This window comes from Sorex araneus, chromosome 2, assembly GCF_027595985.1.
Source record: "Sorex araneus isolate mSorAra2 chromosome 2, mSorAra2.pri, whole genome shotgun sequence".
NCBI lineage: Eukaryota > Metazoa > Chordata > Mammalia > Eulipotyphla > Soricidae > Sorex > Sorex araneus.
The window spans coordinates 39,266,256-39,292,325 of NC_073303.1; the positions used below are offsets into that span (position 1 = coordinate 39,266,256).

Here is a 26,070-nt window from a genome sequence, read left to right on the forward strand (position 1 = left end):
CGAATGAGAATAATTGTGTTGTTCAACAGGAAGTACCTAATTCTTATTCAGTTTAGATATGACCTTTAATAATGGAGGGTCACAGCTAATGAGACAATAAAACTGGCACTTTCGGTATAATTACAAAAAGCACTTTGTGTATAATATTTGTTGTTGATGCTTGAATATTGTATTTGTCTTAGGATATTGTCTCTGCTTTTCTTATAGTTGGATTAGCGTTCACATATAGGGTGTGTGGGGATTGTTTATAAATTTACTTATCTGGGAAAGAGATTCAGTGAAAGGTCATTTTACTGAGTGGTGGGTGCTTCCTCTTCCCCCCTCCTCTTCCCCGAGAGCACTAGAAGGCAACCTTACTTGCCAAAGCGGGAGATTGCAGAATTCCTTTCTGTTAGAGATGATCCAAAGAAGGAAATAAATGCTCAAAATAACCAGCTTCTGCCTTGTCATTTTAAAATGAATTCATCCTGGTCTTCTCACTTACGCAGATCTTCTAATCATCTGTTTCATGTGTCACACACATATAAATGTACTGCTTCTCACTTGAGGAAAACATGAAGTATAGAAGGCAGAGACTGATGCAAATAGCAAAAACAAACAAAAATTTAAAAACAAACAAGTACAGAGATTACAGATAGTCCAGGGATCAAAAGAAGAGAGTAGCTTCAGACACTCAATTTATCTATATCTCATATAAATATTCTTTCCATAGGAGAAATAAGATTTTAGTCATGAAAAATGAGAATAAGATGAAGGGGATAGATAAAAGAAAATATGCAGCAAAAACTATCTCATAGAAATAATTTTTAAAAAATAGTACAAGAGTTAAGAGGATAAAGATAAAATTTCCAAGAAAAATGTAAATGAAAAATGCAGGAGAAAAAAGGGGAATAAGGTAGGAAGGTCAGTATCTGAATAATAGGCATATAAAAATTAGAAAATATCCGGGAATTAGAACTTTACAGCTTTACAGATTTGGAAAGATGCATTTCTAAAGACTGAAGCGCTGATTACTTCATACAGTGAAACCAACCAAGCCCCCCACCCTCAAGACCCAACACTGTAAAGTTCTAGAAAGCCTAAGGAGAAACGTCTCTAAGCTTCCCGAGGGGGATAGCCAGGTGACTATACAGGAATCAGATATAAAAGGATTTAAAAGATGTACTTGCCACCCCCACTTCTCAGGAGCTGCTAAAGGCAATATTCTACTGAAAACAGAAAACCAAGAATAGGAGGGGGCAGTGGTTGTGGCTCATGGCAAACACTTGATTTGCATACTTGAGGCCCTGAGTTCAATTTTTGGCACCCCTTCCCGCAAAATAAGAAGGGGAGCGCTGGAGAGAGAGACCTCTGCATTCTCTTCAACCCCCATTCCTGAAGAATTAGATTTTTAAGGGGAAAGTTAAAGCAGATTTACTTGATATATTTGAATATAATGAGTAACACTTTCTAGCAGATTTTCAGATGAAAAACAAAACGTGCAAAAATGGTGTAATTACTAACTATAAGCAAAGTTGGACAAAAAGAGAAATGTACTTTGGACTCAGCTGTCTATATTCACAGCCAGAGTAATAATGCAAATGCAAATTGATTCAATCAGAAATCATGATAGGAAAATGGGGGGAGAGGGGATGTAACAAGTAAACCATTTACTAAAAGAAAGAACTTTTTAAATTTTTAAAAATTTTTTGTCTTTTTGTGTCACACCCAGTGATGCTCTCTGCTTACTTCTGGCTCTGCATGAAGGAATAACCCCTGGTGGTGCTCAGGGGATCATATGATGCCAGGGATTGAACCCAGGTTGGCTGCTTGCAAGGCAAATGCACTATCTGCTGTAATACCACTCCAGCCCCAGGAAGAAATTTTAATATGTATGTGGGTCTACTATATAGAATACAGTAAAAAACAAACAACAACAGAAAAACACAGACTTGGAGAAAAATGCTCAAAAGAGGGGTCAGAGAGATAGTACAGGAGGTAAAGCTCTTCCTGCCTTGCACATGGTCAACCCTGGCACCACTCTGGTCTTCCAAGCAACTCCAAGAGTGGACCCTGAGCATAGAGCCAGGAGTAAGCCCTGACAAAAGCATTTGTGGGTCCTGGAGAGATGGTATAGGGACAAGTTGCTTCTCTTGCATGCAGAGTTGAGCCCTGGTTCAGTCCATGACACTGGAGGCGGTTTCCCGAGCACTGCTAGGAATGACTCCTGAGCACAGAACTAGAATAAACACAGACAGTATAGTCCACATCAACCCACTCCCGCCCGGGGGCGGGGGGAGGGGTGAGAATTGAGTTTGGGACTGGGGTTGTTGTCCATATGGTAAAGAACATACCTGATGTTTAAGGCTCTGAGTTGAATCCTGGCACTGGACTGTCCACCTTCCAAAAACAGATTTGAAAGTTGTTTGCTCCAAGATGTGATCAATTGAGTTGAAATCAGACAGTTGACTCTTCTTGTATAGCTATTTGATTTAAAACTTTTCATGTTGTGGGGCTGGAGCAATAGTACCACAGGTAGAGCACTTACCTTGCATATACAAATGACCAGGGTTCAATCCCTGGCATCCTATATGATCCCCCAAGCACCGCCAGGAATAATTCCTGAGTGCAGAGCCAAGAGTAAACCCTGAGCATCTCCAGTTATGGCCCCACAACAAAACAAAACACCTTTCTTTTATGTCTGAGATGGAAATACAACTTTGTGGGAAAATACCTGCCTTTGTGTATGTGAGGCCTTGGGTTTGATTCCCTGGCCTTGAAAAACCCAAACCCCTAAACTGCAGTGTCTCGATTCCCCAGTAATCCTAGGATTCCTATAGTCATAAGGGACTATAAAGTCAGAAAAATGCTATCCAGGGAGATAATAGTTATTAGGGGTGGTTGATGTTATTCTTAGTTACAAATCATTCTTCATTAGTAAATGAAGATTTTCATTTGTTTTGGGGCTACACCTAGCAGTACTCAGGAGTAGTTCTGGCTCTGCTGTCAGGAATTACTCCCTGTGGTGCTTGGGCGACCATATGGGATACTGGGGATTGAAGGATTGAACCTAGGTTTGCCTCTTGAAAGGCCAACACCCTACCCTCTGAATTGACTCTCCACTCCTTTAATGAGGATTTAAAAACCCAGGGCAGATTTCAGCTTCTCAGGTGTATTTAGTTCTCCTAAGTGTGTTGTCAGTATCTATATTGCACAGTGACTGCTTCGAGCTTGCTGTTCTAATGCTCTTTGGCTCCAGTGAATGCTCCATTCCAGTGATGGTGGGAAGTAATTATTTCCCACCAATAATTATTCATATTTTTTTAAGAATTTGAACTGGTGCGTGCTTATTATCATTCTTAGAATATGCAGCAGTTGCTCCAATAATAGCATCAGATAGCTCTGTGTTTCACTATGCCTGATTAGAAGGTGCAGTGGTTGATTTTCCTCCAACTGCATTCTTTTTTCTTAGCCACTAATTCATTTAGGTGAGTAGGGGAGCACACCCAGCAATGCTCTGGGACCAACCAAAATCGACTGTGTACAAGGCAAGTGCCTTTAACTCTGTACTCTCTCTGTGGCTTCAGTCACTAAGTTCTAATTAATTAGTTTATTTTTGGTTTGGGGGCCACATCTGACAGTACTCAAGGCTTTCTCCTCTTTCTCAGGGATCAGTCCTGGCAGGCTCAGGGGACCGTAAGGGGTAACAGAGATTAAACTCGAGTTGGCCACTTGCAAGGCAAGTAGTGCCTTGCCCTCTATACTACCATCCTAGCCCCTGAGTTATAATTAATTTCTTTACCTAAAAAAAAAGAGTGTGGCACAGTGGGTAGGGCGTTTGCCTTGCACACGGCTGACCCGGGTTCAATTCCTCCATCCCTCTCGGAGAGCCCAGCAAGCTGCCGAGAGTATCCTGCCCGCACGGCAGAGCCTGGCAAGCTACCCGTGGCGTATTTGATATGCCAAAAACAGTAACAAGTCTCACAATGGAGGCGTTACTGGTGCCCTCTTGAGCGAATTGATGAATCACAGGATGGGTTGACTTTGCTACAGTGCAGTGCTACGTAAAAAAAGAAACATAGAATTTGGGGTAGAATTTATTTTTAAGGTCTGCGTTGTAACTTTGCATGCTTGTTACAGAAGATAGACTGTTAAGACTTAATTTGAATTTATGTTGTAGTTGTATCTATAATTTATTACTAGATTCGACCATCCCTGTCATCTTTTCTGCTTTTTTGGGGGGAAGGACTGCTGGGGGTGGGGGGTTGCAACCCAGGGCCTCATTAATACCTGCAAAACATTCTGCTTCCACCTTCTGGTATAACTTTTTTGTTTTCATTAATTCATTAATTAATTCATCCATTAATTTCAGAAGCATTTGAGGTGTTTCCACTTAGTTACCAACTTTTAGATAATGGCTTTCTTCCCCAATCTGATCATAGAACTATTTGTGTAAACAGAAAAATAAATATAGCATAATACTGTAAAGGCAGGGGAAATGGTTAGTAAAAAGCTGGGTGGAGAAAGACATAGGTTCTTCCTGACCTAATGAGCAAATGCTGAATTAAAAAAAATTTTTTTAAATATTGTTTAGACCAAAGAAGTAGAAGAAGGGTTTATATCTTGGATTAACCATTGCTGTTGCATATTCAGTGTTCTATACACCTTTTCAATATTTTATTTGTTACTATTTTGAAGCCTGAAAAGAGCTTCTAGAGACTGGGATGGGTCATGACGGATGCACTGGCAAATCAGGAAAGTTGTTTATCTTTTGTGTTATTGATATTTGGTATGAAAAGAGGGGTTTGATCCCAAGCGCCACCAGGAATGATTCCTGAGTAAGAGCCTGAGAGCAGAGCCGGAAGTCACCCCTGAGCATTGCTGGGTATGGCCCCCAAACAAACTTAAAAAGATAGCGGGGGAAGAAAAAGCAGATTGTAGGTGGACATTCATTTTTCCTTGCTAAAACTCTCTCCCCGTGGCAGTTAATGCCAGGATTCTGCTGTTGATAGCTCTGTGGTCCTGGCTGAGCCATTTCTTCTCTTTAGATTTCATTTTCCTCTTAAAAAACAAGAGGCGTCGTAAAGATGAACAGAAACAGCAAATAAATCTGGACACACAAGGTTAAACAAAGCTTTATTCCTTTACTTCAGCCTTAGTAGTGTGTCATGTGTATTGAATTCCTGGAATTTTTTTGGTTTTGTTTTGGGATCACAGTTGGTGGTATCCAGGGGCCACTTCTAGCTCTGTGCTTTGGGGACCATAAGGTCTAGGGATCAAATCCAAGCCTCCTGCATGCGAACCATGTATTTCAGCCCTTTGAGCCATCCCCTTATCCTCATCCCCGTCTCCTGTTCCTGGATTTTTAAGTGTAGTCTTGCAAACTGAAGACAATAATGTGCTTGCAATTTCTTCTCTTTCCCTAATGGCTTAGAGGTGAGGGGAGGTGTAGACATTAGAATCATATCTGGATTGGGAGCCTGACTTACTGCTTAGAATTTGATATCTCTGGTTTGGATAAAACATTCAACCTTTCTCAACTTTTTTCTTCATACATAAACACAGAGAGGATAACACTGTGGATTCGTGAGTGTACATAAGAAAATATAAAATGTTTTGGGGGTATATAAGATGCTTTTCAAAAAGGTCAGTACATGTGGGCGTATTCAATCTGCCCCACAAATTAGTTAGTGGAGATTCTAATGATCAAAATTGTTTTATATATGTGTAATTTATATGTGTATGTATCCTCTTACATGTGGTGTTTGATGAGAGTGATCTGTATGCCTCACATATACTTACATAATCTCCTCCCCAAATAAAACAAAACTCACATGAGCTCATTTTGTTTTGCCAACCACGTAGCACTCAGCACTCCTCCTGCAACTTAGTAAGAACTTGATAAACAACTGACACTTTCTTTAAAACAGTGGAGTGAGGTGAGATGTGGTTCTGCTTGGAATGTCGTTTATCTTTTTTTTATAGTCTTGAGTAGAAATTGATAAATTTATTAATATTGATATGAAATCCATTTAGTTGCATATATGTTAAATGATAGAGTTTAAGTTTTTTTTTTTTTTTTTAAGAAATATTTTATTGAACCACCGTGAAAACAAAAAAAAAATACAAAGCTTTCAGGTTTAAGTCACAGTCAAATACTGATTAAACCACCATCCCTTCACCAGTGCACCCGTTCCACCACCAAGAACCCCAATACACCCCCCTCCCACCCCACCCCCATCTAAGTAGTTGATGATATTCCCATTATTCTCTCTATATATTGAGTACATTTCATATTTCCATACAGAACTCACTATTGTTGATTGGAAATTTTCCCCAACAATCAGGCCTGCTGAATAAGCATCATCTAATAATTTCTCTTCCTTGGTAAAAGTGAAGATTTTGAGCCTGCGCGGCCGCGATAGCGGCCGCGCGGTTTTGGGTTTCTAATACTTTAGCTCAGTTCACAGTCAAAATGGATGGCTGCAAGAATCTGCTCTGGTGCCAAAATGGGTTAGGAGACCTCAGGATCACAGTCAGTAGGCGGGAGGCTCTGCTTCTCGTGCCGCGGCTCTTGGTTCATCTCTGGGCGGAAGGCGCGCCGGGAACACCTCCCCTCCCAGGATCACCTACAGGCTACGTCACTAAAGAAAGTCCTACCTCCTGGTGTAGGGGTCTTAGAGGGTGGCTCTCACCGCGTGGCTGCTGCCGCTGCCGCCATTTTCGCTCAGAAAAATGGGGTGGAGAGGGAAAAAAATCCCTCCCCGGGCTGCACGAGGTTGTAGTTCAGTTCGCAGTCAAAATGCATGGCTGCAAGAATCTGCTCTGGTGCCAAAATGGGTTAGGAGACCTCAGGATCACAGTCAGTAGGCGGGAGGCTCTGCTTCTCGTGCCGCGGCTCTTGGTTCATCTCTGGGCGGAAGGCGCGCCGGGAACACCTCCCCTCCCAGGATCACCTACAGGCTACGTCACTAAAGAAAGTCCTACCTCCTGGTGTAGGGGTCTTAGAGGGTGGCTCTCACCGCGTGGCTGCTGCCGCTGCCGCCATTTTCGCTCGGAAAAATGGGGTGGAGAGGGAAAAAAATCCCTCCCCGGGCTGCACGAGGTTGTAGTTCAGTTCGCAGTCAAAGTGCATGGCTGCAAGAATCTGCTCTGGTGCCAAAATGGGTTAGGAGACCTCAGGATCACAGTCAGTAGGCGGGAGGCTCTGCTTCTCGTGCCGCGGCTCTTGGTTCATCTCTGGGCGGAAGGCGCGCCGGGAACACCTCCCCTCCCAGGATCACCTACAGGCTACGTCACTAAAGAAAGTCCTACCTCCTGGTGTAGGGGTCTTAGAGGGTGGCTCTCACCGCGTGGCTGCTGCCGCTGCCGCCATTTTCGCTCGGAAAAATGGGGTGGAGAGGGAAATAAATCCCTCCCCGGGCTGCACGAGGTTGTAGTTCAGTTCGCAGTCAAAATGCATGGCTGCAAGAATCTGCTCTGGTGCCAAAATGGGTTAGGAGACCTCAGGATCACAGTCAGTAGGCGGGAGGCTCTGCTTCTCGTGCCGCGGCTCTTGGTTCATCTCTGGGCGGAAGGCGCGCCGGGAACACCTCCCCTCCCAGGATCACCTACAGGCTACGTCACTAAAGAAAGTCCTACCTCCTGGTGTAGGGGTCTTAGAGGGTGGCTCTCACCGCGTGGCTGCTGCCGCTGCCGCCATTTTCGCTCGGAAAAATGGGGTGGAGAGGGAAATAAATCCCTCCCCGGGCTGCACGAGGTTGTAGTTCAGTTCGCAGTCAAAGTGCATGGCTGCAAGAATCTGCTCTGGTGCCAAAATGGGTTAGGAGACCTCAGGATCACAGTCAGTAGGCGGGAGGCTCTGCTTCTCGTGCCGCGGCTCTTGGTTCATCTCTGGGCGGAAGGCGCGCCGGGAACACCTCCCCTCCCAGGATCACCTACAGGCTACGTCACTAAAGAAAGTCCTACCTCCTGGTGTAGGGGTCTTAGAGGGTGGCTCTCACCGCGTGGCTGCTGCCGCTGCCGCCATTTTCGCTCAGAAAAATGGGGTGGAGAGGGAAAAAAATCCCTCCCCGGGCTGCACGAGGTTGTAGTTCAGTTCGCAGTCAAAATGCATGGCTGCAAGAATCTGCTCTGGTGCCAAAATGGGTTAGGAGACCTCAGGATCACAGTCAGTAGGCGGGAGGCTCTGCTTCTCGTGCCGCGGCTCTTGGTTCATCTCTGGGCGGAAGGCGCGCCGGGAACACCTCCCCTCCCAGGATCACCTACAGGCTACGTCACTAAAGAAAGTCCTACCTCCTGGTGTAGGGGTCTTAGAGGGTGGCTCTCACCGCGTGGCTGCTGCCGCTGCCGCCATTTTCGCTCGGAAAAATGGGGTGGAGAGGGAAAAAAATCCCTCCCCGGGCTGCACGAGGTTGTAGTTCAGTTCGCAGTCAAAGTGCATGGCTGCAAGAATCTGCTCTGGTGCCAAAATGGGTTAGGAGACCTCAGGATCACAGTCAGTAGGCGGGAGGCTCTGCTTCTCGTGCCGCGGCTCTTGGTTCATCTCTGGGCGGAAGGCGCGCCGGGAACACCTCCCCTCCCAGGATCACCTACAGGCTACGTCACTAAAGAAAGTCCTACCTCCTGGTGTAGGGGTCTTAGAGGGTGGCTCTCACCGCGTGGCTGCTGCCGCTGCCGCCATTTTCGCTCGGAAAAATGGGGTGGAGAGGGAAATAAATCCCTCCCCGGGCTGCACGAGGTTGTAGTTCAGTTCGCAGTCAAAGTGCATGGCTGCAAGAATCTGCTCTGGTGCCAAAATGGGTTAGGAGACCTCAGGATCACAGTCAGTAGGCGGGAGGCTCTGCTTCTCGTGCCGCGGCTCTTGGTTCATCTCTGGGCGGAAGGCGCGCCGGGAACACCTCCCCTCCCAGGATCACCTACAGGCTACGTCACTAAAGAAAGTCCTACCTCCTGGTGTAGGGGTCTTAGAGGGTGGCTCTCACCGCGTGGCTGCTGCCGCTGCCGCCATTTTCGCTCGGAAAAATGGGGTGGAGAGGGAAATAAATCCCTCCCCGGGCTGCACGAGGTTGTAGTTCAGTTCGCAGTCAAAATGCATGGCTGCAAGAATCTGCTCTGGTGCCAAAATGGGTTAGGAGACCTCAGGATCACAGTCAGTAGGCGGGAGGCTCTGCTTCTCGTGCCGCGGCTCTTGGTTCATCTCTGGGCGGAAGGCGCGCCGGGAACACCTCCCCTCCCAGGATCACCTACAGGCTACGTCACTAAAGAAAGTCCTACCTCCTGGTGTAGGGGTCTTAGAGGGTGGCTCTCACCGCGTGGCTGCTGCCGCTGCCGCCATTTTCGCTCGGAAAAATGGGGTGGAGAGGGAAATAAATCCCTCCCCGGGCTGCACGAGGTTGTAGTTCAGTTCGCAGTCAAAATGGATGGCTGCAAGAATCTGCTCTGGTGCCAAAATGGGTTAGGAGACCTCAGGATCACAGTCAGTAGGCGGGAGGCTCTGCTTCTCGTGCCGCGGCTCTTGGTTCATCTCTGGGCGGAAGGCGCGCCGGGAACACCTCCCCTCCCAGGATCACCTACAGGCTACGTCACTAAAGAAAGTCCTACCTCCTGGTGTAGGGGTCTTAGAGGGTGGCTCTCACCGCGTGGCTGCTGCCGCTGCCGCCATTTTCGCTCAGAAAAATGGGGTGGAGAGGGAAAAAAATCCCTCCCCGGGCTGCACGAGGTTGTAGTTCAGTTCGCAGTCAAAATGCATGGCTGCAAGAATCTGCTCTGGTGCCAAAATGGGTTAGGAGACCTCAGGATCACAGTCAGTAGGCGGGAGGCTCTGCTTCTCGTGCCGCGGCTCTTGGTTCATCTCTGGGCGGAAGGCGCGCCGGGAACACCTCCCCTCCCAGGATCACCTACAGGCTACGTCACTAAAGAAAGTCCTACCTCCTGGTGTAGGGGTCTTAGAGGGTGGCTCTCACCGCGTGGCTGCTGCCGCTGCCGCCATTTTCGCTCGGAAAAATGGGGTGGAGAGGGAAAAAAATCCCTCCCCGGGCTGCACGAGGTTGTAGTTCAGTTCGCAGTCAAAGTGCATGGCTGCAAGAATCTGCTCTGGTGCCAAAATGGGTTAGGAGACCTCAGGATCACAGTCAGTAGGCGGGAGGCTCTGCTTCTCGTGCCGCGGCTCTTGGTTCATCTCTGGGCGGAAGGCGCGCCGGGAACACCTCCCCTCCCAGGATCACCTACAGGCTACGTCACTAAAGAAAGTCCTACCTCCTGGTGTAGGGGTCTTAGAGGGTGGCTCTCACCGCGTGGCTGCTGCCGCTGCCGCCATTTTCGCTCGGAAAAATGGGGTGGAGAGGGAAATAAATCCCTCCCCGGGCTGCACGAGGTTGTAGTTCAGTTCGCAGTCAAAATGCATGGCTGCAAGAATCTGCTCTGGTGCCAAAATGGGTTAGGAGACCTCAGGATCACAGTCAGTAGGCGGGAGGCTCTGCTTCTCGTGCCGCGGCTCTTGGTTCATCTCTGGGCGGAAGGCGCGCCGGGAACACCTCCCCTCCCAGGATCACCTACAGGCTACGTCACTAAAGAAAGTCCTACCTCCTGGTGTAGGGGTCTTAGAGGGTGGCTCTCACCGCGTGGCTGCTGCCGCTGCCGCCATTTTCGCTCGGAAAAATGGGGTGGAGAGGGAAATAAATCCCTCCCCGGGCTGCACGAGGTTGTAGTTCAGTTCGCAGTCAAAATGCATGGCTGCAAGAATCTGCTCTGGTGCCAAAATGGGTTAGGAGACCTCAGGATCACAGTCAGTAGGCGGGAGGCTCTGCTTCTCGTGCCGCGGCTCTTGGTTCATCTCTGGGCGGAAGGCGCGCCGGGAACACCTCCCCTCCCAGGATCACCTACAGGCTACGTCACTAAAGAAAGTCCTACCTCCTGGTGTAGGGGTCTTAGAGGGTGGCTCTCACCGCGTGGCTGCTGCCGCTGCCGCCATTTTCGCTCAGAAAAATGGGGTGGAGAGGGAAAAAAATCCCTCCCCGGGCTGCACGAGGTTGTAGTTCAGTTCGCAGTCAAAATGCATGGCTGCAAGAATCTGCTCTGGTGCCAAAATGGGTTAGGAGACCTCAGGATCACAGTCAGTAGGCGGGAGGCTCTGCTTCTCGTGCCGCGGCTCTTGGTTCATCTCTGGGCGGAAGGCGCGCCGGGAACACCTCCCCTCCCAGGATCACCTACAGGCTACGTCACTAAAGAAAGTCCTACCTCCTGGTGTAGGGGTCTTAGAGGGTGGCTCTCACCGCGTGGCTGCTGCCGCTGCCGCCATTTTCGCTCGGAAAAATGGGGTGGAGAGGGAAAAAAATCCCTCCCCGGGCTGCACGAGGTTGTAGTTCAGTTCGCAGTCAAAGTGCATGGCTGCAAGAATCTGCTCTGGTGCCAAAATGGGTTAGGAGACCTCAGGATCACAGTCAGTAGGCGGGAGGCTCTGCTTCTCGTGCCGCGGCTCTTGGTTCATCTCTGGGCGGAAGGCGCGCCGGGAACACCTCCCCTCCCAGGATCACCTACAGGCTACGTCACTAAAGAAAGTCCTACCTCCTGGTGTAGGGGTCTTAGAGGGTGGCTCTCACCGCGTGGCTGCTGCCGCTGCCGCCATTTTCGCTCAGAAAAATGGGGTGGAGAGGGAAAAAAATCCCTCCCCGGGCTGCACGAGGTTGTAGTTCAGTTCGCAGTCAAAATGCATGGCTGCAAGAATCTGCTCTGGTGCCAAAATGGGTTAGGAGACCTCAGGATCACAGTCAGTAGGCGGGAGGCTCTGCTTCTCGTGCCGCGGCTCTTGGTTCATCTCTGGGCGGAAGGCGCGCCGGGAACACCTCCCCTCCCAGGATCACCTACAGGCTACGTCACTAAAGAAAGTCCTACCTCCTGGTGTAGGGGTCTTAGAGGGTGGCTCTCACCGCGTGGCTGCTGCCGCTGCCGCCATTTTCGCTCGGAAAAATGGGGTGGAGAGGGAAAAAAATCCCTCCCCGGGCTGCACGAGGTTGTAGTTCAGTTCGCAGTCAAAGTGCATGGCTGCAAGAATCTGCTCTGGTGCCAAAATGGGTTAGGAGACCTCAGGATCACAGTCAGTAGGCGGGAGGCTCTGCTTCTCGTGCCGCGGCTCTTGGTTCATCTCTGGGCGGAAGGCGCGCCGGGAACACCTCCCCTCCCAGGATCACCTACAGGCTACGTCACTAAAGAAAGTCCTACCTCCTGGTGTAGGGGTCTTAGAGGGTGGCTCTCACCGCGTGGCTGCTGCCGCTGCCGCCATTTTCGCTCGGAAAAATGGGGTGGAGAGGGAAAAAAATCCCTCCCCGGGCTGCACGAGGTTGTAGTTCAGTTCGCAGTCAAAGTGCATGGCTGCAAGAATCTGCTCTGGTGCCAAAATGGGTTAGGAGACCTCAGGATCACAGTCAGTAGGCGGGAGGCTCTGCTTCTCGTGCCGCGGCTCTTGGTTCATCTCTGGGCGGAAGGCGCGCCGGGAACACCTCCCCTCCCAGGATCACCTACAGGCTACGTCACTAAAGAAAGTCCTACCTCCTGGTGTAGGGGTCTTAGAGGGTGGCTCTCACCGCGTGGCTGCTGCCGCTGCCGCCATTTTCGCTCGGAAAAATGGGGTGGAGAGGGAAATAAATCCCTCCCCGGGCTGCACGAGGTTGTAGTTCAGTTCGCAGTCAAAATGCATGGCTGCAAGAATCTGCTCTGGTGCCAAAATGGGTTAGGAGACCTCAGGATCACAGTCAGTAGGCGGGAGGCTCTGCTTCTCGTGCCGCGGCTCTTGGTTCATCTCTGGGCGGAAGGCGCGCCGGGAACACCTCCCCTCCCAGGATCACCTACAGGCTACGTCACTAAAGAAAGTCCTACCTCCTGGTGTAGGGGTCTTAGAGGGTGGCTCTCACCGCGTGGCTGCTGCCGCTGCCGCCATTTTCGCTCGGAAAAATGGGGTGGAGAGGGAAATAAATCCCTCCCCGGGCTGCACGAGGTTGTAGTTCAGTTCGCAGTCAAAATGCATGGCTGCAAGAATCTGCTCTGGTGCCAAAATGGGTTAGGAGACCTCAGGATCACAGTCAGTAGGCGGGAGGCTCTGCTTCTCGTGCCGCGGCTCTTGGTTCATCTCTGGGCGGAAGGCGCGCCGGGAACACCTCCCCTCCCAGGATCACCTACAGGCTACGTCACTAAAGAAAGTCCTACCTCCTGGTGTAGGGGTCTTAGAGGGTGGCTCTCACCGCGTGGCTGCTGCCGCTGCCGCCATTTTCGCTCGGAAAAATGGGGTGGAGAGGGAAATAAATCCCTCCCCGGGCTGCACGAGGTTGTAGTTCAGTTCGCAGTCAAAATGCATGGCTGCAAGAATCTGCTCTGGTGCCAAAATGGGTTAGGAGACCTCAGGATCACAGTCAGTAGGCGGGAGGCTCTGCTTCTCGTGCCGCGGCTCTTGGTTCATCTCTGGGCGGAAGGCGCGCCGGGAACACCTCCCCTCCCAGGATCACCTACAGGCTACGTCACTAAAGAAAGTCCTACCTCCTGGTGTAGGGGTCTTAGAGGGTGGCTCTCACCGCGTGGCTGCTGCCGCTGCCGCCATTTTCGCTCGGAAAAATGGGGTGGAGAGGGAAATAAATCCCTCCCCGGGCTGCACGAGGTTGTAGTTCAGTTCGCAGTCAAAATGCATGGCTGCAAGAATCTGCTCTGGTGCCAAAATGGGTTAGGAGACCTCAGGATCACAGTCAGTAGGCGGGAGGCTCTGCTTCTCGTGCCGCGGCTCTTGGTTCATCTCTGGGCGGAAGGCGCGCCGGGAACACCTCCCCTCCCAGGATCACCTACAGGCTACGTCACTAAAGAAAGTCCTACCTCCTGGTGTAGGGGTCTTAGAGGGTGGCTCTCACCGCGTGGCTGCTGCCGCTGCCGCCATTTTCGCTCGGAAAAATGGGGTGGAGAGGGAAATAAATCCCTCCCCGGGCTGCACGAGGTTGTAGTTCAGTTCGCAGTCAAAATGCATGGCTGCAAGAATCTGCTCTGGTGCCAAAATGGGTTAGGAGACCTCAGGATCACAGTCAGTAGGCGGGAGGCTCTGCTTCTCGTGCCGCGGCTCTTGGTTCATCTCTGGGCGGAAGGCGCGCCGGGAACACCTCCCCTCCCAGGATCACCTACAGGCTACGTCACTAAAGAAAGTCCTACCTCCTGGTGTAGGGGTCTTAGAGGGTGGCTCTCACCGCGTGGCTGCTGCCGCTGCCGCCATTTTCGCTCGGAAAAATGGGGTGGAGAGGGAAAAAAATCCCTCCCCGGGCTGCACGAGGTTGTAGTTCAGTTCGCAGTCAAAATGCATGGCTGCAAGAATCTGCTCTGGTGCCAAAATGGGTTAGGAGACCTCAGGATCACAGTCAGTAGGCCTAGAGTTTAAGTTTTAAAGAAGTTGGATTGACTAGTCAAACCATTAGGAGAAAGGGCTACAGTAAAGTTGTATTTATTCCTGTCAAATATATCAAAAAACTAACAGAGTTTTGTTTCATTTTGTCTCTAAGCAAATGGTTATGAGCCTTAGAGTTTCTGAACTCCAAGTACTGTTGGGCTACGCCGGGAGAAACAAGCACGGACGCAAACACGAACTTCTCACGAAAGCCCTGCACTTGCTAAAGGCCGGCTGCAGTCCTGCCGTGCAAATGAAGATTAAAGAACTCTATAGGCGGCGGTTCCCCCAGAAAATCATGACACCTGCGGACTTGTCTATCCCCAACGTCCATACAAGTCCCATGCCAGCAACTTTGTCTCCATCTACCATTCCACAACTCACTTATGATGGTCACCCTGCGTCGTCGCCCTTACTTCCTGTTTCTCTTCTGGGACCTAAACATGAACTGGAACTTCCACATCTTACATCAGCGCTTCACCCAGTCCATCCGGATATAAAACTTCAAAAATTACCATTTTATGACTTACTGGATGAACTGATAAAACCCACCAGTCTAGGTAAGATTATCCTATAATGGATCTATGGCTACTATGGAAGGGAAAATGTTCCTTTAGATTTAGTAATTTGATTCAATTATTTATAATAAATTTCGATTGTTGGCTAGTAGCATCCAGATGACAATAAGGGTCATTTTATTTCAGTTGAAACCAATAAGGAAAACTATCTTTAGACAAAGAAAAGAAGTAGAGTCAAGTTTACAGTGATAGTTGCTAGTAGTAAATACTGAAAAGTTTCCAGGAATATAAATGCTTTAAGATGTAGTATTTTAGGTCTTGATTAATATTTTGTAAGAACCTCCCTCCTATTAAAAAATTAAAATCAAGTAAATTACCGCTTGCTTTTGAATTCAGTGATTTGTTTTCTGTAGTTGATGACTAGCTTACTTAATTTTTTAATTGGATAAATAGTTTTAGATATTGAAAACTTTGAGCTTTGGAGTATAATACAATCAGCTGCCCTTTTTGTTTGATTTTTGGCTACTCCTGATTTGAGCTTCCTGGTTGCTTCTGACAGTGTTTGGGAAGATCATGCAGTGTCCTGGAAATCAAACCCAGGGCTCCTGCAAGCAAAGCATGCACACACTGCAGCCCTCTGAGCTGTCTCTCATGCCCTCGGCTGACTTTTTGGATGGTGGGTGGTTATACTGCATAGTGCTTGAGTTTACTCCTGGCACTGTGCTCAGGATCGCTTCTAGTTGGGCTTGGGGGAGCCAGATGGGTTGCCAGGAATCAGTCCTGGATCTGTGACGTGCAAGGCAAGTATCTCCCTACTATCCTATAGCTCCAGCCCTTCAGCTAACTTTTGAAGTGCTTCTGTCTGCTCTGCAGGTGTGTACATGGTCATGGGATAGGAAATATACTGGGAACTTCTTTGACCACTTCCCCCATCGTTTGATCAGTATTTAGCTTATTGATAGAAATCAGAGTGTCAGTTTGTACTTTGAGTCACTGTCACCAACAGAGTAGAATAAACTGACCTTACTATTTTTCCTGATGGTGGCTTTGCTAATAATGTTTTAAAAATTAAAATTTCTCATGTTGGTTTGTTGTTATAAATTATTGGTTGATGACTATGGCTGGCAAGGCAAATTCAACCGATGACCTATTGTTATGTGGATCTGAGTAAGAATTTTTTTTTTTTTATATTCTTACAGCGTTAAGGAAAATGAAAAAGACAGAAGATATACAACAGAGACCATATATATGTCTTCAAAATCTAAAGTGTTTACTCTTTGGCCCTTATAGAAAAGCTTGCTGATGCATTGCAAATCTTACATTTATGTTAATGGGATTATAGAGTGAATATTGAGAACATTCACAGTTACATTTTAATTTATTTTCATTGGAGCTGGCCCCACCCTGTGTTACTCCGGAGACCTTGCAATGTCAGGACTGGACTTTGGGCTTCACACATGCCACATGTGTGCTATTGCTCAAACCAAATCCCTGTCAGTATTTTTCCATCTGCAAAATGCATGTTTTAAATAAATATCAGAATTTATCTTAGTAAAATTTGGAGAGTACAGATTTTTTTTCAGACATTATGCGTTTCATATTACATTTTCAATTTTAAATAGCTCTAACAAGGAAACTTAGCATATAAAACTTATACATGCTTATAAAAAATAAGTTTCAGGGGCCGGAGTGATAGCACAGCGGGTAGGGCGTTTGCCTTGCACGCAGCCGACCCGGGTTCAATCCCCGGCATCCCATATGGTCCCCCAAGCACTGCCAGGAGTAATTCCTGAGTGCAGAGCCAGGAGTAACCCCTGTGCATCGCTGGGTGTGACCCAAAAAGCAAAAAAAAAAAAAGTTTCAGTTCTTTCCTCATTAGTAATTTAGTATGTATACCTGCATAAGCAAATTATATTTCTTGTTTTTCAAGCAGTTATATTATACATACTATAGTACTTGGAGATGTGCCCTTTTTTGTAGGCATCTTTATGTCTGATAGGCATATATATGTGTATATTAAACTGACCAAATTCATCAATCTAGGTAAGATCATTCTCTAATTATTTGGTCCCTTTGTGGGATTTATGTAAATCCATTTTTAAAGGCCATATATACATATACACAGTTGTGTGCATATATCTGTGTGTACAAGAAATGTGCCAGCTCATTCCATATTTAAGACTGTATACCATTTTGTGATTTAGATAAGTTTTTTATTAAAAGACAAGTCTTTCTAGTTTTTCACTGTTAATATCATGCTGTAATAAAAATCACCTGAAATTTAAGAGGAAAAAAATGTTGGTGGCTTTTATTGGTTCTCTAAATTTAAATGAAATTCATTTAAATTTCACATGAAATAAATTGTGTATATAAAATTATGTTTTGATATATTTATAAAAATAAATGTTAACATGTATTTAACTTTTGTTATGAAGGGCAAGGAAGGCAAACTGAACATGAATCTTGGTTATATTGAATTGTATTTTTAGTTGGATTTAGAAGAATTTCTAATTATTTTACTTTAATCAAGGTTCCTGGAATGCATATATATATTTAATTCTAGTTGTCTGTCTCTTCATACCTGTAATGGACCATTGTAGCTTAATACATGTTAATTTACACCATAGGTCCTAATTCTTTAGGTTACTTTCACCCTTACGTACACTTTTTAACATACAATTGATCTCCCTCTAAAAAAGTTCTAGAAGCTGATTGTTCTTAAGAGACTGTTGTTCAAGCTGCAGTTTTTGATATCTTGCTCTATACTTCTCCTTCATGGCTGTTTTTTAAAGAATAGACAATATATTTGAAGTAATTTTTCTATACTCTTCATCTAAAAGCTTACAGAATGCTTCAGCATATTTTTCTAATTAGCTTAATCTTTCATGGAAGTATTACATAAATTTCAGGTGTGCGTTATTGAAAGCCAACATGTACATACTACATTAGATTTATCACGGGCTGCAGAGAGAGCGCCGTGGGCTGAACAGCATGTTTCATACACAGGAAGCCTGGGATCAGCCCCTGGCACCTCGGAATTCCCCACACCACTGAGTGCATCCTCAAGCACACACACCTCACACATACCTCAACAAACAAATTTATCACTAAGTCAGGTTTTTTTATATGATGACTTTTTTTTTGGGGGGGGGGTCACACCTGGTGATGCACAGGTGTTACTCCTGGTCTGCACTCAGGAATTACTCCTGGTGGTGCTCAGGGGACCATATGGGATGCTGGGAATCGAACCCGGGTCGGCCGCGTGCAAGGCAAATGCCCTCCCCGCTGTGCTATCACTCCAGCCCCTATATGATGACTTTTTATTTTTTAGAGGGGAGGGGTATTCCAGCTTTACTTTGGGGAACCTGTGTGATCATGTTTAAATACAGTGTCAGATATCTTTCACCCATTCTTGATAACAAATAAGTAAATCCTTGCATTTGCAAAATTGACTGGGAAATAAAGTATCTTTCATGAGATGCAGTTAGTTGGACTGTTTGTACTTTTGATCCTCATTTACAGATTCTGTGTTTATAAGTCACTGTTAGCTCAAATTTGTTTTTAGTCTTCAAAGCAGAACAGCACTTTCCTGGTCATTTATAAACATGTGTAGCATGACAGGGATTTTTAGTCTGCTGTTCACATTTTCTACCAGTGATTAAATCAGGTGTCTTGCTTTGTTCTCAGCTTTTATACTATAACAAAAGTATCCCAGTTATTCTCTGTTTATGCCACAGTTTGTGTGTGTGTGTGTGTGTGTGTGTGTGTGTGTGTGTGTGTGTGTGTGTGTGATATTGCTGTTTAAAGTGAGCCTAGAGTAGAGTGCTGGAGTTTTGTCTAGTGGCCCTAAATGCAGGCAGTCTGTTGTGCCTTATGGAGAAAATATAGGTACTGTCATTTTGTTCAGACAGGAGTTAGAATGCTCTTGACAATGGGTTAATAATTCATTAATATATGCAATGTATAAATGTGTTAAATGCATATTAAATGAGTCTTTAAAGAGACACACACAAAACAAGGTTAGATATTGATCAATAAATTGACGAAAATGTTGTGGTCAGAGGTTTGCAGGAGCCGCCTAATCTTAGAAACAGTGACTCAGCAGTCACCGAATCATTACTGGTGGTGACTTTAGAAGGCAACTTTGCCAATAAAACTTGGCATATACTTAAGGTATAATTTGAATTGAATTCTAGTATTCATGAATGAATTTATTGTGGTGTAACTTGAAAATGAATACTTGGTATAGAATTGCTCAGTTGTATGTTAAAAAATTCCAGTTTTATTTGGTAGTTTAAGTTAAAATAAAAGCAAACATTAGGTTTTGCATCAAAGGATTGTACCTTAAAATAAGGTAGAAGTTCAATTTGCTAAATTTTCTGTGGAAGCGAATGCTCAGTGAAAGGACTTACTGGGAAAAGGATTGAGTAATCTGCATTTAGTATGACTAATCTTTTTTTCAATGTTTTTGTTTGAGGGCCACATGCAGCAGTGCTCAGGGGCTACTCCTGGCTTACCCCCAGAGTCATTCCTGGTGATGTCCCAGGGACCATGTGGCACTGGGTCTCAAGCCTGGGCCTCCTGCATGCACTGCTTCTGTGATTTCCAGGCTCTGAGCTCTCCTCGGCCATAGGATGAGTGAGGTATAGGGCCCTGTCTGTTGTGTTCTGTAAAAATCAGTATTTTAGGAATCATCTAAGCTTTTTAACATTATGAAGAGAATTCGATTAAATTCTGTTCATCTCAGAAGTTAAGTTTTTGCTAGTAGTTGGTCTCTGCTTGGTGTAGTGTACGTTCTTCTTTGCCACAGTGGTCACACTTGTGGTACAGGGGAACGCACCCCGTGGTGTCAGGGATTGTTCTCAGTTATGTAGAATTGCTTCCAGGATCTTATGCGTGCAAGGCAAGGGGTCTCTTTGTTATTGTTGTTGTTTGTTTGTTTGGGGGCCAGACCTGACATGCTCAGGTATGACTTCTGGCTCTGTGCTCAAGAATTTCTTCTGGTGGGGCTCAGGGCCATATGCTAAGGATCAAGCCAGGGTCAGTTGCATGCAAGGCAAGCTCCCTTCCCACTGTGTTTATCCACCCCAGCCCCAGGTAAGGGGTCCTCCATTAGACTTAATCCCCAGGTCATTTGTTTTGAATCTAAGAAAATAATATTTTTGTTTGTTTTTGTTTTGGGACTACACCCAATGATTCTTAGGGCTTACTCCTGGCTTTGTGCTCAGGAATCACTCCTGGCAGTGCTCAGGGGATCCTATGGGATGCCGGGGATTAAACCCAGTTCAGCCATGTGCCAGGCAAGTGCCCTACTCACTATACTATCACTCTGTCCCTGGTAAACATTATTTTCTGAAAAATTAAATGGCATTTTCTTTGTAAGCATGTATTTAAAATCACTGCATGCTCTTAATGGTTTTGTTTGGACCCAAAGCTATGTCATTGAAACTACCACTTGAGGGGCTGGAGTGATGGCACAGTGGGTAGGGTGTTCGCCTTGCATGCAGCCGACCCAAGTTTGATTCCCAGCATCCCATATGGTCCCCTGAGCACTGCCAGGAGTAATTCCTGAGTGCATGAGCCAGGAGTGACTCCTGTGCATCGCCGGTTGTGACCCAAAAAGCAAACAACAACAACAACAACAACAAAACTACCACTTGTGTCCAGATTATGACAGATGATTTTTCCCCTTATGTTTTGGCCTAGCACTTGAATTAAACAAACAGATTTAAGGATGTTTGGATGTAAATCCCTTAGTGTTCTTAGGGATGATCTATGTTTCTGACCCAAATGAGAGCAACCGGGCTTTGGCTCAACAGTAGAGCAAGAGCACTTGCCCTGTAGGCATGTAGGCATGAGACCTTGTGTTCAGTCCCCTGTACCTCTCCCACGCATGACTCAGTGGCTCTGCTGCCTGTGATTCCTGGAGACATGACTAAAGTGTGCGGCAACAGAAACAGAAGGGGAGGTAAGGGAAAAGGAAGAAATAACCCCCATTTGTTTGGTTTTATTTTGGTATTTTGGAGTCACACCCGACAATGCACAGGGGTTACAACCTGGCTCTACATTCAGGCATTCATTCCTCCTGGCGGTGCTTGGGGGACCATATGGGAAGCCAGGGGTTAAACCCCCTTTGGTTTGGTGCTTCAGATCCATTCTTTAGCAGTGAGTGATGTAAGGTTTTTCATTTTGGAGTGCTGTATCATAGGTATTCTTCCAATGTCCATTGTTGGGAAATGAGGAAAAGGTGGGTATATCAAACAGAATGTTTGGTGGTACTGGGGGAACCTTGTGATATCTTGGGCCATTTCCCAAAATTTTAAGGCTTAAGATTTTAAAGTGTTAAGATTTTTGTGAAGCAAATCTTTTGAGGGCAGAATTTGTTAGGACTGGGAGAGAAAAAAACCTTCCATTTAATATTTTACACGTACAGGTCCCATGGGCATAATACTAGGGGATCAGCCTCTGGTGGCTGGTGAACCCATTGTGGTCTGAGCAGAAAGGCGGGAACAGCCCAGGGGAGTCTCGAGCCTCGCCCAGCCTCTGTGTCATCACTGGGCCAGTCAGGGTGTTTCCTAGGGTTTCTGGAGGATGTCAGTTGGCCCTCTAAGATGAGACCAGGCAGGAAGCTCTCCACTGATTTTGTTTTTGCATCATTCTTATTTGACCCTTAAGAGACAGATTAGAACTTTCATTGTGTGACTGTCAGTGTCACTGTCATCCCGTTGCTCATCGATTTGCTCGAGAGGGCACCAGTAACATCTCCATTGTGAGACTTATTGTTACTGTTTTTGGCATATCGAATATGGGTAGCTTGCCAGGCTCTACCGTGCAGGCGCTTGCCGGGCTCTCCGAGAGGGGCGGAGGAATCGAACCCAGGTCGGTCGAGTGCAAGGCGAATGCCCTACCCGCTGCGCTATCGCTCCAGCCCAGTGTGTGACTGTCTGAGAATAATTTATATAGTTTCTTCTTAGGAACAACGGTTGAAAGGGGGGTTTTTTGGGTGGTTTTCATTTGTTTATTATTTTATTTATTTATTTACTTTTTTCCCCCCAGAAATTTGGTTTTATCTTCCCTGCTTCTTGGGGAGGATTAAAATTAAGATAAGGATTGGAAGTAATAGGAAAATAAATTATGTTTTAAGCAATTTTATGTTCATTTTTTCTTACTACATATCTGTATAGTGCCAGAGATCACCCCTTCCACTTACGGGGGATGCTTGTTCTCTGCCTCTGAGCTGCACCCCAGCCCTGAAGTCTTGCTTTTTGTTCTGGGGCCAAACTCAGTAGAGCTTGGGCTATTCCTGGCTCTGTTCAGGGTCATTCCTGTCAGTTTTGGGGGGACCCTGCTTGGGATAGTGATTTAATTGGGGTTGACCACTGCAAGTGATTTACCCTTGTACTCTCTCCAGTCCCATCTGTAATATTCCTTATAGAATTTCAGTTTAATCCATTTTTCCCCACTGAGAACAATGACAGTAAATAATAAGGATTAAAAAACTGCACAGGGGCCAGAGCGATAGTACAGCGGGTAGAGCCTATAGCGGGTAGGGTGTTTGCCTTGCACACGACTCACCTGAGTTCACCCCCGGCATTCCATATGGGCCCCCAGCACCGCCAGGAGTAATTCCTAAGTGCAGAACCAAGAGTAATCCCAGAGCATCGCTGGGTATGACCCCAAAAAAGCAAAAATATTCACAAAACCAGAAACAAACAAAAAACCTGCATAGGCATTTTCCTTTTTTTTTAAATTTTTTTTTTATTTTTAATTAGTGAATTACCGTAAGGGTACAGTTACAGATTTATACATTTTTGTGCTCATGTTTCCCCCATACAAAATTCGAGAACCGGGGCCGGAGCGATAGCACAGTGGGTAGGGCTTTTGCCTTGCACGCGGCCGACCCGGGTTCAATCCCCGGCATCCCATATGGTCCCCCAAGCACCGCCAGGAGTAATTCCTGAGTGCAAAGCCAGGAGTAACCCCTGAGCATTGCTGGGTGTGACCCAAAAAGAAAAAAAAAAAAAAGTTCGAGAACCTTTCCTTTCACCAGTGCCCATTCTCCACCACCAGTAAACCCAGCATCCCTCCCACCCTCCCCAGTCCTGTCTCCCCCCACCCCACCCCACCCCACACTGCCACTATGGCAGGGTATTCCCTTTCGTTCTCTCTCTGATTAGGTGTTGTGGTTTGCAATAAAGGTGTTAAGCGGCCATTGTGTTTAGTCTCTAGTCTACATTCGGCATGCGTCACCCCTCCCCCGCATGACCTCCGACCACATTTTACTTGGTGTTTCCTTCTCAGAGTTGCCCAGAATGAGAGACCAGCCCCAGAATGAAGTCAACCTCCTGGTACTTATTTCTACTATTCTTGGGTGTTAGACTCCTAGTCTATTATTCTATATTCCACAGATGAGTGCAATCTTTCTATGTCTGTCTCTCTCTTTCTGACTCATTTCACTTAACATGATACTTTCCATGCTGATCCACTTATATGCAAACTTCATGACCTCATTTTTTCTAACAGCTGCATAGTATTCCATTGTATAGATGTACCAAAGTTTCTTCAACCAGTCATCTGTTCTAGGGCACTCGGGTTTTTTCCAGATTCTGGCTATTGTAAACAGTGCTGCGATGAACATATAAGTGCAGATGTCATTTCGACTATACTTTTTTGCTCCTCTCATTTTCCTTTTTTTTTAACTAGAAATGACCATAAATAGAAATTATCTCTGAGGATTATTTTCTGTTGTAGTTCCTTCCAAATTGTAAGTGTCCAAATGTTTGGAAAGTATTTGTCTACTACTGTCTGTAGCACTGTAGCACTGTCGTCTCATAGTTCATCGATTTGCTTGAGCGGGCACCAGTAATGTCTCCATTGTGAGATTTGCTATGTTTCTGGCATATCGAATACACCACAGGTAGCTTGCCAGGCTCTGCCGTGCGAGCAGGATACTCTCGGTAGCTTGCCAGGCTCTCCGAGAGGGGTGGAGGAATCGAATCCGGGTCAAGCCGAGTGGAAGGCAAACGCCTGACCCGCTGTGCTATTGCTCCAGTCCATTGTCTACTACAGTCTGAAGAATATGAAACATTCCAGTTGATCATATGACAGTCTTAGTTCCGTTTGTGATTTAAAAAAAAATCTTGTGATATTTTATCTCTTGTGATAAACAAGAGATAAAAAAAATCTCTTGTTTATGTTTTATCTTTCTTTTTGAATTCTTGTAAGGTGGCTTCTTCGGTTTTGTTGTTGACCGTTCATTTCCATTAAGCACTGCAGAAGGCGAATGTTGGTTTCAACTCTTCTTTATTTTAGAAAGGTTGGGCAGTGAATTGTATTCCTTCTTAAGAGGAGAACATAACTGTACAAATTCACAATTATTCCAGGCTTGGGAAGACATGAATAATTTATAGAAAAGGTTTAGATTTTAAAAATTTTATATATATGTGTATATGTGTACATATATTTGGATTTTGCCTTGGCAGCAGATGCTTCTGCACACCTAAATAGTTAAAATGATCCATCTTGTTTTGTGCAGTGCGGGTAAGGTTTCTGCTACATCTTAATAACATTGGTTACCAGTGTTTTCTGCCAAGGGCAGTTCTGGCATTGGATTAGATTTCATTTTCCTTCTCTTCCTTTTTTATAACAGAGTTTGCCTTCCTCCACATGCCTAATAGCCAGTGCCTAGAGATCAGGTGATGCAGATTCAAGGGCATGGGCTCTTGTAAGTATTGGAAAGGTCATCCAAAGAATTAAAATCTAATATTCATTCTCCCTACTTTTTAGAATTTTTTTCTAAATTTGCCTTCTTTACAAGCTGTGCCTTTCTGTACTTGAATCTGGGGAAACTGAGAATTTTCATCTCCTGACCCCCACCCCCGATGCCCTGTAAGCATATTTCTTCCCTAAAGACATTTCTTTCTCATTTGTCAGCAGTGGTACTGACTTTAAAACAAAAACTTAAGTTTACTTTTGTGGGGTTTTTTTTTTGGGGGGGTGGGGTGGGAGGCAATCCTGAAGGGACTCAGTGGACTATTTGGGGTGCCAGGGATTGAACTGGCTTGGTTGCATGCAAGGCAAATGCCTTACCTGTTATATTATCTCTCGGCCTCTCTACTGCTTTGCTACTTGGCTACTTTGGTGTCAACGGTGCTTATAGGTGACTCCAATAGTTTTGAGCAGAGATTAGTCACTGTAATTCTTTGGTGCTATTGCTAACTTTACTAAAAATAAAATATAAAAATATGAAATAGCCTTTTGGTGTGCCAGAGGTGGAGATACTCAGCAAAAATAAAAAATGAAGTCTGAAGTTGAATTTAAAAATAAAAAAGTCCGAAAGTTAGAATGAAATCACTTTAAAGGAGGTGAAAATAAGAACCAGATTCAGGGCCAGAGAGATAACTCAAAAAAGGTCCTGGGTTTGCTCCGCAGCTACTGCATGGAGCCTGGAGGCCTACCCCAGCATCAGAAGATGTGGGCCAGGGGCTCCTGGCACCAGTGGGCCCAGGCATTGGCCCAGCCAGCCTGGTTGGTTGCCTTTCCTTGCAGTGGCCCCCGGGTCCCTGTGAGTTGCTGGGGAGGCACACTTTTTTTTTTTTTTTTTTGCTATTTGGGTCACACCCGGTAATGCACAGAGGTTACTCCTGCCTCTACACTCAGGAGTCACCCCTGGCGGTACTCAGGGGACCATATGGGATGCTGGGAATCGAACCTGGGTCGGCCGAGTGCAAGGCAAACGCCCTACCCGCTGTGCTATTCCTCCAGCCCCGGAGGCACACTTTAGTTCAAATCACTTTGCTCCGTTTATCAGTCTACATGTTCACTAAAGCTCAGAATTATTTCGAAACTATTTTCAGATAGTTTTTGGAGCTATTTATTTTTTTCTGCTTTTAAATCCCGCAAGAAGAAAGTTTAGAAATCAAATTTTAGAGGGGAAACACCTGAATTGGGAACTGAAACTGTTTATAATTATTCCTTTACATAAATAATTCTTTCCCCCAGGGTTGGGAGGAGGGGGCCCCAGAGAGGCACCTGCCTTCCATGTGACAGAGGCAGCCAAGACCTGGTTCCACTCCCCGGCACTATGCATGGTCCCCGCTGAGCATGGCCAGGGGTCAGTCCTGAGCACAGTCATAAGCCCTGAGCACTACTGGATGTGGCTCA

General features: G+C 46.1%; 1 protein-coding gene across 2 annotated transcripts in view; it reads left to right on the forward strand.

Moving 5' to 3' along the window:
* PIAS1 (protein inhibitor of activated STAT 1) overlaps positions 1-26,070 on the forward strand; it is a 139,481-nt gene that overhangs the window by 25,539 nt on the left and 87,872 nt on the right. The window contains exons 1-2 of one of the 2 annotated variants that reach the window (XM_055129630.1): positions 5,596-5,625; positions 14,505-14,949. In XM_055129630.1, coding sequence (XP_054985605.1) covers positions 5,611-5,625; positions 14,505-14,949 — 460 coding nt within the window. In that variant the 5' untranslated portion in view covers positions 5,596-5,610. Of the gene's footprint in view, positions 1-5,595; positions 5,626-14,504; positions 14,950-26,070 lie in introns of those variants that run through there. The other variant, XM_004620921.2, reaches the window with a different exon arrangement.